Source organism: Gavia stellata, chromosome 6 (assembly GCF_030936135.1).
Source record: "Gavia stellata isolate bGavSte3 chromosome 6, bGavSte3.hap2, whole genome shotgun sequence".
Lineage (NCBI taxonomy): Eukaryota > Metazoa > Chordata > Aves > Gaviiformes > Gaviidae > Gavia > Gavia stellata.
Genome location: NC_082599.1, coordinates 4,308,520 through 4,321,565, shown reverse-complemented (window position 1 = coordinate 4,321,565; position 13,046 = coordinate 4,308,520). Strand labels below are relative to the sequence as shown.

General features: G+C 40.3%; 1 protein-coding gene across 1 annotated transcript in view; it reads right to left on the bottom strand.

The window, feature by feature from the left end:
- LOC104262365 (vasoactive intestinal polypeptide receptor 1) overlaps positions 1-3,392 on the bottom strand; it is a 28,512-nt gene extending 25,120 nt beyond the window's left edge. Inside the window, exons 1-2 of the mRNA XM_059818772.1 lie at positions 3,247-3,392; positions 2,980-3,094 (exon numbers count right to left, since the gene is read on the bottom strand). Of these exons, the coding sequence (XP_059674755.1) occupies positions 2,980-3,094; positions 3,247-3,392 (261 nt within the window). The remainder of the gene's footprint in view (positions 1-2,979; positions 3,095-3,246) is intronic.
- Between the last annotated feature and the right edge of the window lie 9,654 nt (positions 3,393-13,046).

Here is a 13,046-nt window from a genome sequence, read left to right as displayed (position 1 = left end):
CACCACCATGCCCACTAAACCATGTCCCACAATGCTTCGTCCACACGTTCCTTGAACACCTCCAGTGAGGGTGACTCCACCACTTCCCTGGGCAGCTTATTCCAGTGTCTCACCACTCTCTCAGTAAAGAAATTTTGTAGAGCGTTTAATTACCACTAACACTTAAAGAATAACAGAACGCTAATAACTGAGGATCCTCATTTTTCTGCTATTGCAAGTATTCCTCCAAATTAAAAAGAAATTTCTCCCTTTCTGCATGTGTAGCATGTTTGCCTAAAGGTGGGGTTCATGTCACCTAATCCCAAAGAACTGAAACCTGAATGTCAAAGTCCATCAGCAAGTTCACTCAACTGAAACCATAGCCATTGTAGTTGGAGTGTTCCCATCTCTTCCCTGTAGTATTGAAGGAGGCTAAATGACAAGATTCCTAATTTTAGATAGATAATTTTAGGCGATTAATCTAAACACCCCCATCAAGCCTCCTTTAACGATCAATGAAGGCAGACAAGCAGTTCCAGGGAAGGATTCCTCCCACCTCTCTCAGACACCTATTTGAGGACAGAGTGACTCACTGTACAGGAGCCTGTCTCCCTCCATTAACTCCCTCCAGGTTAACGAAACGCTTAAACAGTCTGATTCTTCCATACCTCCAGTGCCCTGTGGAGGGGAATTTAAGGTCTGCAAGGACCGGATCCCAAGAAGAAGCGTGTATGTCCCTCCAACACAAATTAGCCAATAATAGCTATATCAGAAGTTTAGGCACCCAGCTCTGTTTTGTTGGGAGCTCAGCATCTTGCCACGGATTTGGATCCGTGTGCCTATTACCACAAGAAACGCTTTGTTAATGCAAATGTACAGCTCGACGATAACTCATCTATGTTTCCATTCTCAGCTCCATTCATTAGATCAGACTGAACCCCTTCCCCAGAAATGTGAAAAGCTGTTACGTGTTTGAAGAAGAGAACAGTTTAGCTCAGCAAGAAGGACAGAGAATGCAGTCTTTTCTGTTCCACATCCTCTCTTTCCTGAGACTCTGAGCTCTTAAAGACAGGAAAAGTAATTTTTATACATTTCAGCACCCACTGCTCTCTGTTCCTTGTCACTTACAAGCAAAAGGCAATTTTTAATGTCAAGGACTCTGTTCTGCGAGGCACAAAGTACATCCTGCAACATACAGCTCCCAGTGGAGCTGATAGGAGGTAAAAGTACCCAGTTTCACAAAGGAAGTTTTCAGGATTACCCTTCTGGTTAATTTTCATATCTGAATAGTGAATTATTTGCAGAATCCACACTAGAATTATTTCTCTGCTCTGACATGATCCTTTGAAGTATGAGAGGACTCTTTACTCAATACATCCTATGGGTCTCTGGCCTTCCCTGACTGTTTAACTTAGGGTGCAAAGCTTCCCACAAGACCTAGTTTGAGACACAAAACCCACTGATATTTAGAGCACTGTCTTTTACCAGACATGTAGTTGGAGTTCATATATGAGCAATAGTTTGAGCCCAAAAGCTACGCAGAGCGTGCAGTTTGTAGATTTTTTTTTTATTATGGGCACAGTCTGCTGCAATATGCTAAAACATTAAAATGATTCATGGCAGCCCACAGATGTGCACGATACATCACTTCAGGTTAGCTCCACTCTGCTGACAGCTGCAAGAATAAGTTCTGCCTCTATTATGCATAAAAAGGCTAGTCCAGATGCCAAAGTCACTCTACCTATAGCAGTTTAACACTTCAGACTGACTCGTTTTCCCTGAAAGAAGGGTATTACATGTGATAAGAACTATACGTGACAAGGTTTATATAGCAAGGACCTATATCCTATCACTTGGACATAAAGGTGTGTAAATACAGAGGAAAAAACGAGTTCCAGAGGATGTAAGGTACAGGTGTGCAAATTTACATGCCGTCTTTCATCTTTTAAAACTGAAGGGTCAAGACCAGTCTGTAACCATCTAGGTTCTCACTATTATCAGTGGAAGAAAACAAGCCCTAGAGGAACACTCACCCCATCTGTCTTTCTCAGGACAAGATGAAATGCTTCCCTGTAAGGCGGCTGTCTCCCTCTTGACTACAGCAAGAGTCTGAATCCCAGCCTACGCTAAACATTTAACTATGAAATGGTAAAGTTAGAATTAATGAGTCCCTGGGACTCACGCCCATAGGAAGGTTTCCAAATACTTCTGTGAGGCTGAAGATTGAGGGGAAAGAGGATATATGACCGTGCTTGTACTTACACTAGCTTTTGCTAACCAGCCCAGGCAACACCAGCAGTAGAGCAGGGTCTTAGGGAGGGATATGCGTGCTTGAATTGTGTCTCTGTGCTCATATATCTTCTCTGATGTTTAACATTACAATCTCACCTGCTGCCTCCAGTGTGTAGCAGGCATAAGACGGTTCACGCTCCTGTTTGGTGATGTTATAAGCAGATGCCTTCAGCAGTAAAAACATCAGTGCCCTCTCAAAGAAGTAAATGTCCCAAATCCATCAGGAGGAATTATTCGTTTTTAGTTATCTTCCTTCTTCAGCAAAGTTGCCTTTCTCAGGACAACTGGGACAGCAAGCTGTTCCCTTCTGTCCCTCTGAAGCCATACTACAGCTATTCTGATTTAGGGATGCTTTTCTGTCCTTTGGAAACTGCAATTCTAATGAATGGAAATGAAAAGACATTTATTAATAGCATCTTAGGGCTGGAAAATTTTAAAGAAAAGAGCTGGGTCAAACCTCTAACTCAGGAATATTTTTCCTTGTCTCCCCCCCCTACATCCCTGTCCCCTTTTTTTATTCCTTTCCTTATTTTTCTTTCTTTCTACCTGTTACGAGAAAAGTTACCCTACCTCTGTGGACATCCCCCCCGGATCCAGCGGGGCAGCGGCAGAGCCATCCAGCTGTGGCCAACAGTGTCAGGAGCCAGATGTGCGGTGCCCCCCCCCCCCACCCCCCCGAACCCAGAGGCACCACCGCCGGGCACTCACCAGCGGGAGCAGCAGCCAGCCCAAACTTAGCATCCTCCGCAGCAGCCGCCGGGTCCTCCCCGCTCCCTCCGCCTGTGGTGAAGCTGCCAAAAGCCGAGGCTCAGCCCGCCCCCACCTACCCAAGACCCGCCCCGGAGAGCCTTGCACCTCCCTTCCCGGACACCCGGGTCCCTCCTGGGGGAGCCCGGCTCCTTCGAGCCCCGCAGGACCAGGCTTGCAGGGGAGGGAAGGAGATTCTCCAGCATCCCCCTGGGATTTTGGACTCACCTCTGTGAACCTCTCCTCTGGTCGCCCACCTGCAAAACTGCGGGGAGCTGGAGCGCAGGCTGGTCTCTCAGGGTGTGTTTGGAGGCAGATGCTCTCCGTGCAAGAAGAGATGCTGGATTTAACCCTCCTGCTGCTGATGGGCCCATGCTTGTGGCCGGTGGCAGCAGGTTTTCAAAGGGTCTGGGGTTTCAGTGGGTCTGACAGCGTGGTGTTCCCTAGGGACTCTCAGAGATGGAGTTTCTGGGGTTTGGCATCCCCCTCTTCTCAGGTGGAAAATTTTGAGCAGTGGCAAAGGATTTCCTCCACAAGCTACATAACGTCTTTCTGGCCCTTGTGTTACAAAGATGCCTCAAATGTAGCTTTATTTCTTGGTGCAATAGGTAGAAGCTAAAGCCCTTCTTGCCTATGGCTTGGATTTTGTGGGGGAAAAAAAAAAGAAAAAAAAATAGTGATTTTTTAAATGTCAGGGTTCATAGGACCTAGACACCAGTACTGGGTTTTGCCACAGTCAATATTGCACCAAGCTATTTTCAGGGCCTGAGAGAGCAGGAACTGTGGACATGACAAAAGCATTTTTTTCTTGATAAGATTTAAGTGGTATTTCATCTCCTCTTTATCATTCATTATTTCCCAATGGTGTTAAACACAAGAGTTCTGTATAATCAGAGGAGATCCAAGGCTCACCTAAGTTACCTCAAAATAGGCATCTAATGCCATTTGAGGAAATATATATTTTTGCAGCTTTTTTTCATAAGTGTATAGCCCTCCTATAAGTCTTATATCATGTTTGACAGCTCCACCTAGATATTTCAGATATACAAGGGCACCTTGAGTGGCATTCCTTAGTTATGGTTAAGAAACTGAGTCATGTCAGTGGTATCCCTTAATTTCTCTCTTTGAACCCTGATAGTCCTGACCAAATCACTCTGTTGTAATGGGAATCTAAACAACCTACATATGTGTGGACAGCTGCATTAAAAAGCTGAAATGTGAGTGTTTTGTATCAGGATGTACCCCGCCTTAGTCTTGCAAATCAAAGGAATCTGGGTCTAAAATCAAATATCATCCCCAGGCTCATGCTAGAGAGACAGTCGGTTCTACAACCTGTGCAGAATAAAGAGAGAGGCAAAGGGATAGATTTGTGGGATAACATTTGTAACCTAATTCTTATTTACATTCTCTTTCCTATATGTTTGTCTTTCATTAGTGCATAATGGCATCTGATCACTTACCTGCACAGATAAGCCTCAAATGCTACTCCAAAAATCAAGTTTGTTATAAAATAAATAGATTAAAACCTAAAAAAATCATTTGAAGTCTGATTTTGACTGTTTTCCCCCATCTATAATGGATGAGTTAAAGCTGTGGCCAACTCTCACTAGTCAATAAGGTCATTCTTGTCACACTGTAAGTAATTTTTAGGATCCCACCACAAGGCAGGCACCACACGGTATCAGGCAGTTCCTGATTTTAATGCAAAGGAGAATGCAAAGTAGAGGCCTATCAAATACCCCCAGGATAAGAACAGATTATAATTCCTGCTGAACAGTATTCAACCAAATTGAGTGTACAAGATCACAGAATAACAGAATAATTTAGGTCAGAAGAGACCTATGGAGATCTGGCCCCAACCATCTCCTCCCCTCAAAATAGGTCAAATTCCAAAGTCAGGTCATGTTGCTCAGGGATTTGGTTGCTGTGTTTCAAAAAGAAAAAAAAAATTGCTCTCAGGAGTCAGACTGTAAACACAAAGATGCAATTAAATGAATATCCACATGACATTGCAGTCTAAAATATTTTAACTGGATTCCATTATTTAAGACCTCTCAGGTAACTTTGATGAAGTCTTTTAGGTCATCATAACCAGTCTCCTAGTTTGGAGCAAAACCGAGTGAGAACCATTTTTTTTGGGTAGTTTTTTGGGTAGTTTCTTGATATGGGGGTCATAAGCAGTCCTTAGGAGAAGGCATTGCTTCCTCGAGCAGAAGTGGTCTCTCAGTGCTTTCTTCCTTATGTATTTTCTCTCCTCCATCTGCTTTTCCTATCTGATCTCCAGCTGATCTAAAAACCAGGCCACATTCCAATCCTTAAGCTTTAAATTAATTAGCTGGAAACTCCTCTTGTAAGAGTTTTTGTTCATGCTAATAAAGAAAACAAAACCTGCTCTTGTTGGGTTTTTGTAACATCTCAGTGTAGTTAATGTTATAAATCTCACCTACATTAAAGTCTCTGAATTCCTTAGTCTACTTATATTCCTTCATTACTTTAAACAGATCTTTTATAGGCTAAAAACTTATTTAGGCTAAAATCTAATTTCTGTTTATCATATTCATTCACTTCATTCATTCTACCCTTTGTTATTTCTCTGCATGTACCCAAAGAAGATCCAATAATGAAATAATGCAGGAAAGTAACCATACTTCTCATAATCTCTTGTATGCTCTGATGCATTTTGCTGCTTCTTATCACAGAATAGTTCCTTGCCAGATAAGCTGGCTATAACTAAGCAATTTTCTTTTTCTCTTCAGCAATTATAGGATAACTAAGCTAAGCTAAGGACCAGCTCTGTTTTCCTACTGCTCTACACCACCAAGCTGGGCTCAGAATATTACTCTGGTGTGCATAAAAATGTCCTCTTGTTGGCATCAACAAGCAACCTAGCCATCAGGTTGGCATGAAACTTAATCAATGAAGCAATAGACCTGAGATTCTTCCTAATCCCCATCATGGATATTCTGAATCAATTGATGCCATTTAATGAAAATGACTTGACATTTACTGAGCTGCTTAGAACCTTTGTAGAAGCTGGAGAATGTTTTTTCGATACCATATGCTACCCGAGTAAGGCTTTTCCATAACAAAATTCTTTCTGAAATGCAACTGCATTTCCTCTGTGTGCATGTACAAGCACCTCCTTAGACAACAAAAGTATAGTGCACCAGCACCACATTACGATATGAGCCATCAGCCAGAGAATAAAGGTGAATCTATTGACATTTTTAAACAATCTTTTGATAAATCTGACCAAAGATGCAAAACAAAAAGCCCTGGAAGTATGGGAAGAAGGCTTTAATTACAGAAAGCACATAATCCAGTGGTTAGAGAGAACATGACATTACTGAGTAACATATTGCAAATATAATTAAAAACAAAGCTTCACTGTATCTAAAAAATGGAGGGTATATAAAAAGGATGGAAGTTTTATTCTCGAGAGTGACCTCTGTGTGATGTTTGAGGGAGGGGGGTGAAAGCAGGAAGATAAAACAACTGAAGAAATGGGTTGTTGTTGAGATACTAAAGTGGTAAGGCACTAAATGTCAGAAAACAAGTACTTAGACCTGCATGAGTATAATTTGTCCAATTCATTTTCTTTGTATACACTAGCTGTGTTATCTACTTACTGTTTTTTCTTGGGTAGAATTGGCTTCTGCTCTGTCCTGGGGTTCTGACTCCGTAAGTACCCATATTCTGTTACTGCTACCTGGCCTGACTCCAGGAACACCACAGAAATACAGGCAGATTTTTGCCATGCAATCATGGACACTTGACTCGTGTGGATTCTGTCCCACATGTTTTCATCTGTCAACTTAATTCCACCCAAGCATGTAAGATGCTTTCTGAATTTGAAAAATATATCTTGTCTGTACTTATCTACCACAAACATACTATTTAGATCCTTCTAAAAATAAACTCCCTTAATCTTTTCAGTATTTCTACTTAAAAAAAAAAAGTCTGTCAGTGATCCCTTCTCTATTTCTATTGTATCTTATTTGTTGAATAAGAAAGTCATTTTTTGAAACCTAAGGGAAGTTACTTTTTCCAGTGACACACAATGCAATCTTCATTCCTATTAATAGTCTCTAAAGAGTTGACAAACCAGCTGTTCCTGTCCTCAGAAATAGTTTTATGCATTATATTATTCATTTGTTTTCTTGCTTTCCTCTGGCCATTTCAATTCAGACTAATTTCTGTTTGTTTTTCAAGGTAAGTAGAACACTGATTTTTTTATTTGCTAAAATGCGGTTTTAAGACTAAGCTTGCTTCCCTTCTAAGGGCCAAGAAAAGATCCATGTTTCTCCTAGGCATAGGTTGAGCCTACAAATAGAAGATAAGTAAACATGAGTAACTTATTTTTAAAAACATCATAGAAGATCAATTACTGGTGTATACTGGTGTCTGCTTCTTTTATGTTTAACAGAGAGAAGGGCATCTTTTGTCCAGACTTTTCTCTTTGATTATTCTGATTTCACCACTGACTATAGAGGGGGCTCAGACAGGTAGCTTATCTCACACCTTTGTAGTAGTACTTGTCTCATCTCATTTCAGACATTAAGAGTGTAAATGTGAACTGATTATTCCAGGTTGTTTTCACAGTCACAGACACCTTTGAATGCAATTTGCTTGACATAATTTAGGTGTTTGCAGAGGACAAGATAATCAGTTCCTCAGGGTGCACTCCTCTCCACCATCTCTAAAAAGAGGATAGGATGATCACTCAGATGTAGATGTTTACTTTAGGCGTGAAATTCCACACACTGGTATGGATACCTAATGTAGGCATCTATCTGGGTGGGTAAGGTGGAAAAGTGAGCTCCTGCTGTGGTTAATAGCCAGTCTAAACTAATTAGCTAGGCTTCCTTTACAGTTATGGGAACAACATAGAAAGTTCCTGTTAGAAACTCATTTGTACTATATAGTGGTGGGACGTACAGAGTCCTAAGCCATTCTGCCTCTTTTAAGTGACTTCAAAGGGAGATGAGAGGTGGAGTTTGTTAAAGACATTGAGAAATTTAGATATCAACATGTAGGTGTCTAGATGCAGGTTGGATGTTTAAGCTTCCATTGGGGTCAATAATCATCTAAAATGGGACCTTCATGTAGCCTGTTGAATGGTTCTTTACACTCCATTGACTGTATTGGCTAAGATCCCATATAACTTTATACACTTCAGGGCTCAATTAAGTTGTCCAATAATAGGTGACTAGTGGCAACTGAGATGCCTTAGTATATTTAACATTCACAGGAGGCTGGCAGATATGAAACATGGGCACAGAAGGCACGGCAGGTTGAGGCTACCTGTGTAAATGTACCTAGATTCCTGTGTGCGAGCAAATGAATCAAGCCCTGAAATCAAATAAATAAATCCCAGCCAGACTAGACATTTGGCTAGTCAACCTAAATGGTTGACTTTTAACATTCATCTTCGGTAAGATGAATCCCATGCTATGTGTTTCTCAAAGACGCTTTCAATTACAACAAGGCCTAGCTGCACTCCTTTACCCAAACCTGTTTTTCACACCATCACAAACTGTTTCTCCTTAGGACGCTAAGCTTCTTGCATTCTTGCATTATCTGGTTATACTACGCTTCATCGATGATTTCAGTTCCTTTATTTAAAGCAGTCCCTTCAATCTCACCTAAAAAATATATATGCTCTTTTGCTGAGGGGACATTATAATTAGATTTTTGTTTCTTGCGTGTTGTATTTCTGCATATTACAGGGAACTACATAACTAAATTTTGTACTATTCACAGTTGGACTCCCAATAAGAAAGGGATGATGTCCATGACTTTATGAGCACAGTGCTAGTCCCTTCACTAAAGAGCTGAGAACACGTAAAGGGTCCCAAAGTTCATTTTCTTCTTCAGCTTCCTAGATGTGGTAAAATACCCACTCATAATAGGATGCAGTTTCTGTGGAGATTTTAGAGATGGATGTTAATAGAAACACTAGTGGTTGAATAAGTGTTGTTGGTGTCATTCATTTCCGTTCTTTCAATGGGAGATATTACTGCATACTTCTAATGATCCCAGTGCTAGCACAATACATTAAGGCTATTTGAAACAAGCTTTGGAAGGGCAGATGATAAGGAGGGCAGATCTGTCACAAGAGCTGTGTCAGGAGATCTGTGGGATCTACACAACATTTCTGGCAGTGGCAAGCCAGAGTGCTCTGCTGTCAAAAATTATGGTAGAATAGTTGTTGCTGTGCCTTCCTGTGTTACTCTTCACATTAAATGTAAGGAAATGTGGTCAGCTCTGTCATGGATATACACCGAGAGACAAACTTTTCTCTGAACAATGAATAGAAGACTGTCTTTCCACCACTAATTTTTCTAAACAACAAAGTTCTTGATGTGTTCCAGTTCTTCCTGTCATTCAACATGATCTTCTTAGTGTCTCTTCCTAGTCCCTCAGCTTTGTGGAAATATCATATCGTGCTCAGTTCAAACCAAACCCCAAACCCATGGGAAGGGCTTTCTGAGAGTTGGATCAGGTCCAAAGCTTACGTCTGCTCTAGCAAATCAAAATGGGCAAGGGCCCATTCTGTGGCTGCAAGAGCAAGTGTTAGAGACAGTTCCTGTCCATATGGCCAGCTTCTCTTTCCCCCAGAAAGAGCCCAGCCTCATCCTCACCATCCATTAGAAACAGTCTCTGGACTGTGCTATCACCTGAGCTGTGCCCAGACATGATCAAGAAGAGTGCTAGGCCAAACCATGCCGGGTAATATGCTAACAATGAAACAACATAGATGCCACGAATACACCAATGCTTCTGTCTATTCCTGGCCCTCCTTATTATCTTGTTTTCATGCCATGCAGATAGCCCTTCTCTGAAGAAAATGCCTTCCTAACCTGACACTGTTAGAAGTGAGGGCAAAGAGTCAATAGAGACCGAACTAGATGCAGAATTACTACATCCTTCAAAGCCTGTGGATGAAGCGAGAGGAACACAGTAAGCATTACAGCAAATGTGTGTGCTGCTACTACTCAGCCAACTAACTCAGACAAACACACCCATGTGTTTTCAGGAGATGATAAGAGTGCAAATATATTCACAAAAGTTTTTAATGTCTAGAAGAAGCATCACTTCTGGGAGGAACAATGTAAGGAAGGTGATACATAGGTGTGACACAAACACCTTATGTACGAGTTTGATGAGTTGGCCAATTTCTTCATAGTCATAGGACAGCGTAAAGAAGAGCCATCTAGGAGGATGATTAGCTAAGAATTGATTACCTTTTGATTAGCTAAGAATTACACACAGAACAAGATTGTAGCATGTAAACACATTGACTTTTTTTAACGACCGGTTATTAGAAAAATAATGCAAAATATCTAAATAGCAATAAATACAAAGACAGAACTCTGATATATATTCAGCCACCATTCCTAGGTGATGAATTTGTCCCTGATCCTAGAAAGTATGAGGTTCTTCTCACCTTCTTTAAGCTTTTATGTTGTAGATACGTACAGCTGAGCTTCTCATGCCATAGCTTTATTTGTAATGAAAGAAGAAAAGCAGACATGCTTAAGTGTCTTTTTTTTCCTGATTTTTTCTTGTGTTTTTATTTTAACATTAGACCAATTGGATCCTGTATGCCATTGGCTATACTGATTAAATGAATCGAACACATAAACCCTCTATGTGATCTACCCCTTGGAGACTCATTATTCTGAGTGCTGGCATTTTGAAAAAGAAGAACTAAAGAAAAATGAAATCATAACAGGAACCAAAAGCTTTCCTGTGAGGGAAACTGTGTGTGCTCAAGGCCAAGAACTGCAAGCTATGCGTAGGGGGAAATTAGTTGACTCAATTTCTGGGAGTGCAAAATGCTGTAGCTAAAGATTTCTGAGTCACAACCCTCAAATGGGGCAGAATCAAGTCTTATAGGGATGAAACTTTCTTGTAGGTCTTCCAGCAAAAGTCGCAGTCATCAGAGCACTAGTATTTGCCCTAAAAAATAACCACCTCATGAAAACAGGAAGGTCATCAAATCTCTAGGATTAAATAGAAAATTCTGTTGGTATCTATGTAGAACATATCAACACCAGCCTACTTCTGTCAACATACATGTTTGACCTATGGAAGGAGAACTGTGGAATACCTCCATTAATATTAATCTTGGATGAAAGCCTTATATTAGTTTCCTCTAAAGAGACTCAGTCCCCAGGAATGCCCAAGTTAGGCTTCTGCTCTGAACTACTTTGTGGAAGGGCATCTCTCTCTTTTTCTACTGGCTATGGGGTACCTAGAGGGACCCTCCCCTTATCTAACATACCTAGAGTTTGAGAAAGTGGATGCTGCAAAGTGTATTCCCTGAACGCTTCCCTGAGGAGCACATGTAAGTCACCGCACAATCTAAGCTACCACGCATCTGAGAAACAGCAATCCCTTCAGACTCTTAAGGGCTGAAGTGTTTCCTGTTACAAACAGTATCTGACAGGCTAATAATGAGAGAGGATCAAATATAAAATATATTAAAAAACCACCATCAGCTTTGGCTATGAAAACTACTACAGGGAGATCTTTTTCTCTTCTCTTCTTTATTCCCACTTCCCTCCCTACCTTTCTTTCTCTTTCCTGTTCTAGTAGAAAAGATTCCCCCCCTGCCCTGAGGAGATTAAATACATAAAGAAAAATCTTATGGCTGTCAAAGGGTTTTCAAATGACTGCTTTCAGATTTGATGAAAACCGTATTTCAAATAACATATCTAGCTAAAATCACAGTCCAAATTAATAATCAATGAACGGGTCCATTTGTTAGTGGCAGAACATCTCTTAATGAAAAATACGTGACAAAAATACTATGGGATCCTATTTTTTGTAGAGCTAGTTTTTTATTTCATGTTAACACAAGTGTGGTGGCACCGGGTAATTATTACCTTACCCTCTGAATCTGAAGTGCAGGAAGAAAAATCCATGAACTTCCCCCAGGAATAGACCAATGAAACAAAGAAGGGTTTTTATCCTGCAAAATTTGTGAACTTGTAACAGTTTAACTGATCTGCAACAGTTTAACTAATCTGCAGGAAAACTGTAAAAAATTACATTTGTCAATATCGTGGTATTTACAAAGAAATTAAAAAGAAATCTTGATTTTACTCAAAATGAGAATATTGTTTAAACTTTTGACAAATCAGCAAGTCATAATACCATCTGGGGTCAAATTAAGGCTGTAGTCATTGCTTAAGTGAGATTCTGTTTTGAGCAAACTTAACATTTCAGAAGAATAGATTGTATCTTTTATTGCTGTATCTGCTACATTTTTTGTCATGAAATATTTTTTGCAGTAGCTTAACAATATGACGTATTAAGGGTAAGTGGATGCAATTTTGAGTGCTACTTGAACATCCCTATTTTAAGAAAACAGTAGTAGTGGAAGCAGAATGCCACGTGAGCTAATCCTGCAACTCAAGTGACATTATTTGAATCCTGTCTAACAAATCAACCATTGCTTGATTTAGTAATTCTAGATGATCAAAAGCTGACTACATTGTTTTTATTATAAGTATGTGGGGAAGATGCTGTTTTCTAGTTATGTTCTTGTGTAGAGCTTGCCCAATGTTACTCTTATTTTTCTAGGGGCCGTTATAAATAACAAAAATAAAACTGTGTGACAAAAGGCGTCAAAACCATTTTCTTTCCGTTAAAAAAATGATGTAATTCAACCGTAGGGTGGTTTTGGCTTTTTTGGGAGAAAACTGTGCAATAGTGAGTGTATTGCACAATTATATTCAGAGAATTAAGCTATTTTCAACAGCATTAGTTGAGTAAGGTAAAAAAATTCCTATTGTAAATAGCTACGAAATATAGCTGCATGAAAACCAAGTCAGCATTAGGCTTGATCTATACCCAGGAATTTATGAATAGACTCTACACAAAAAACAACTCAGCATTACAATTGATTTACTCCCAGGGGAGCAGGAATAAGAAGCAACGTAAGTGTGCCACGAAGCACAGAGTGGGGACAAGCTTACTTTTTGTGTTTGTGAGGTTTTGCCATTTGGAAAATCCAA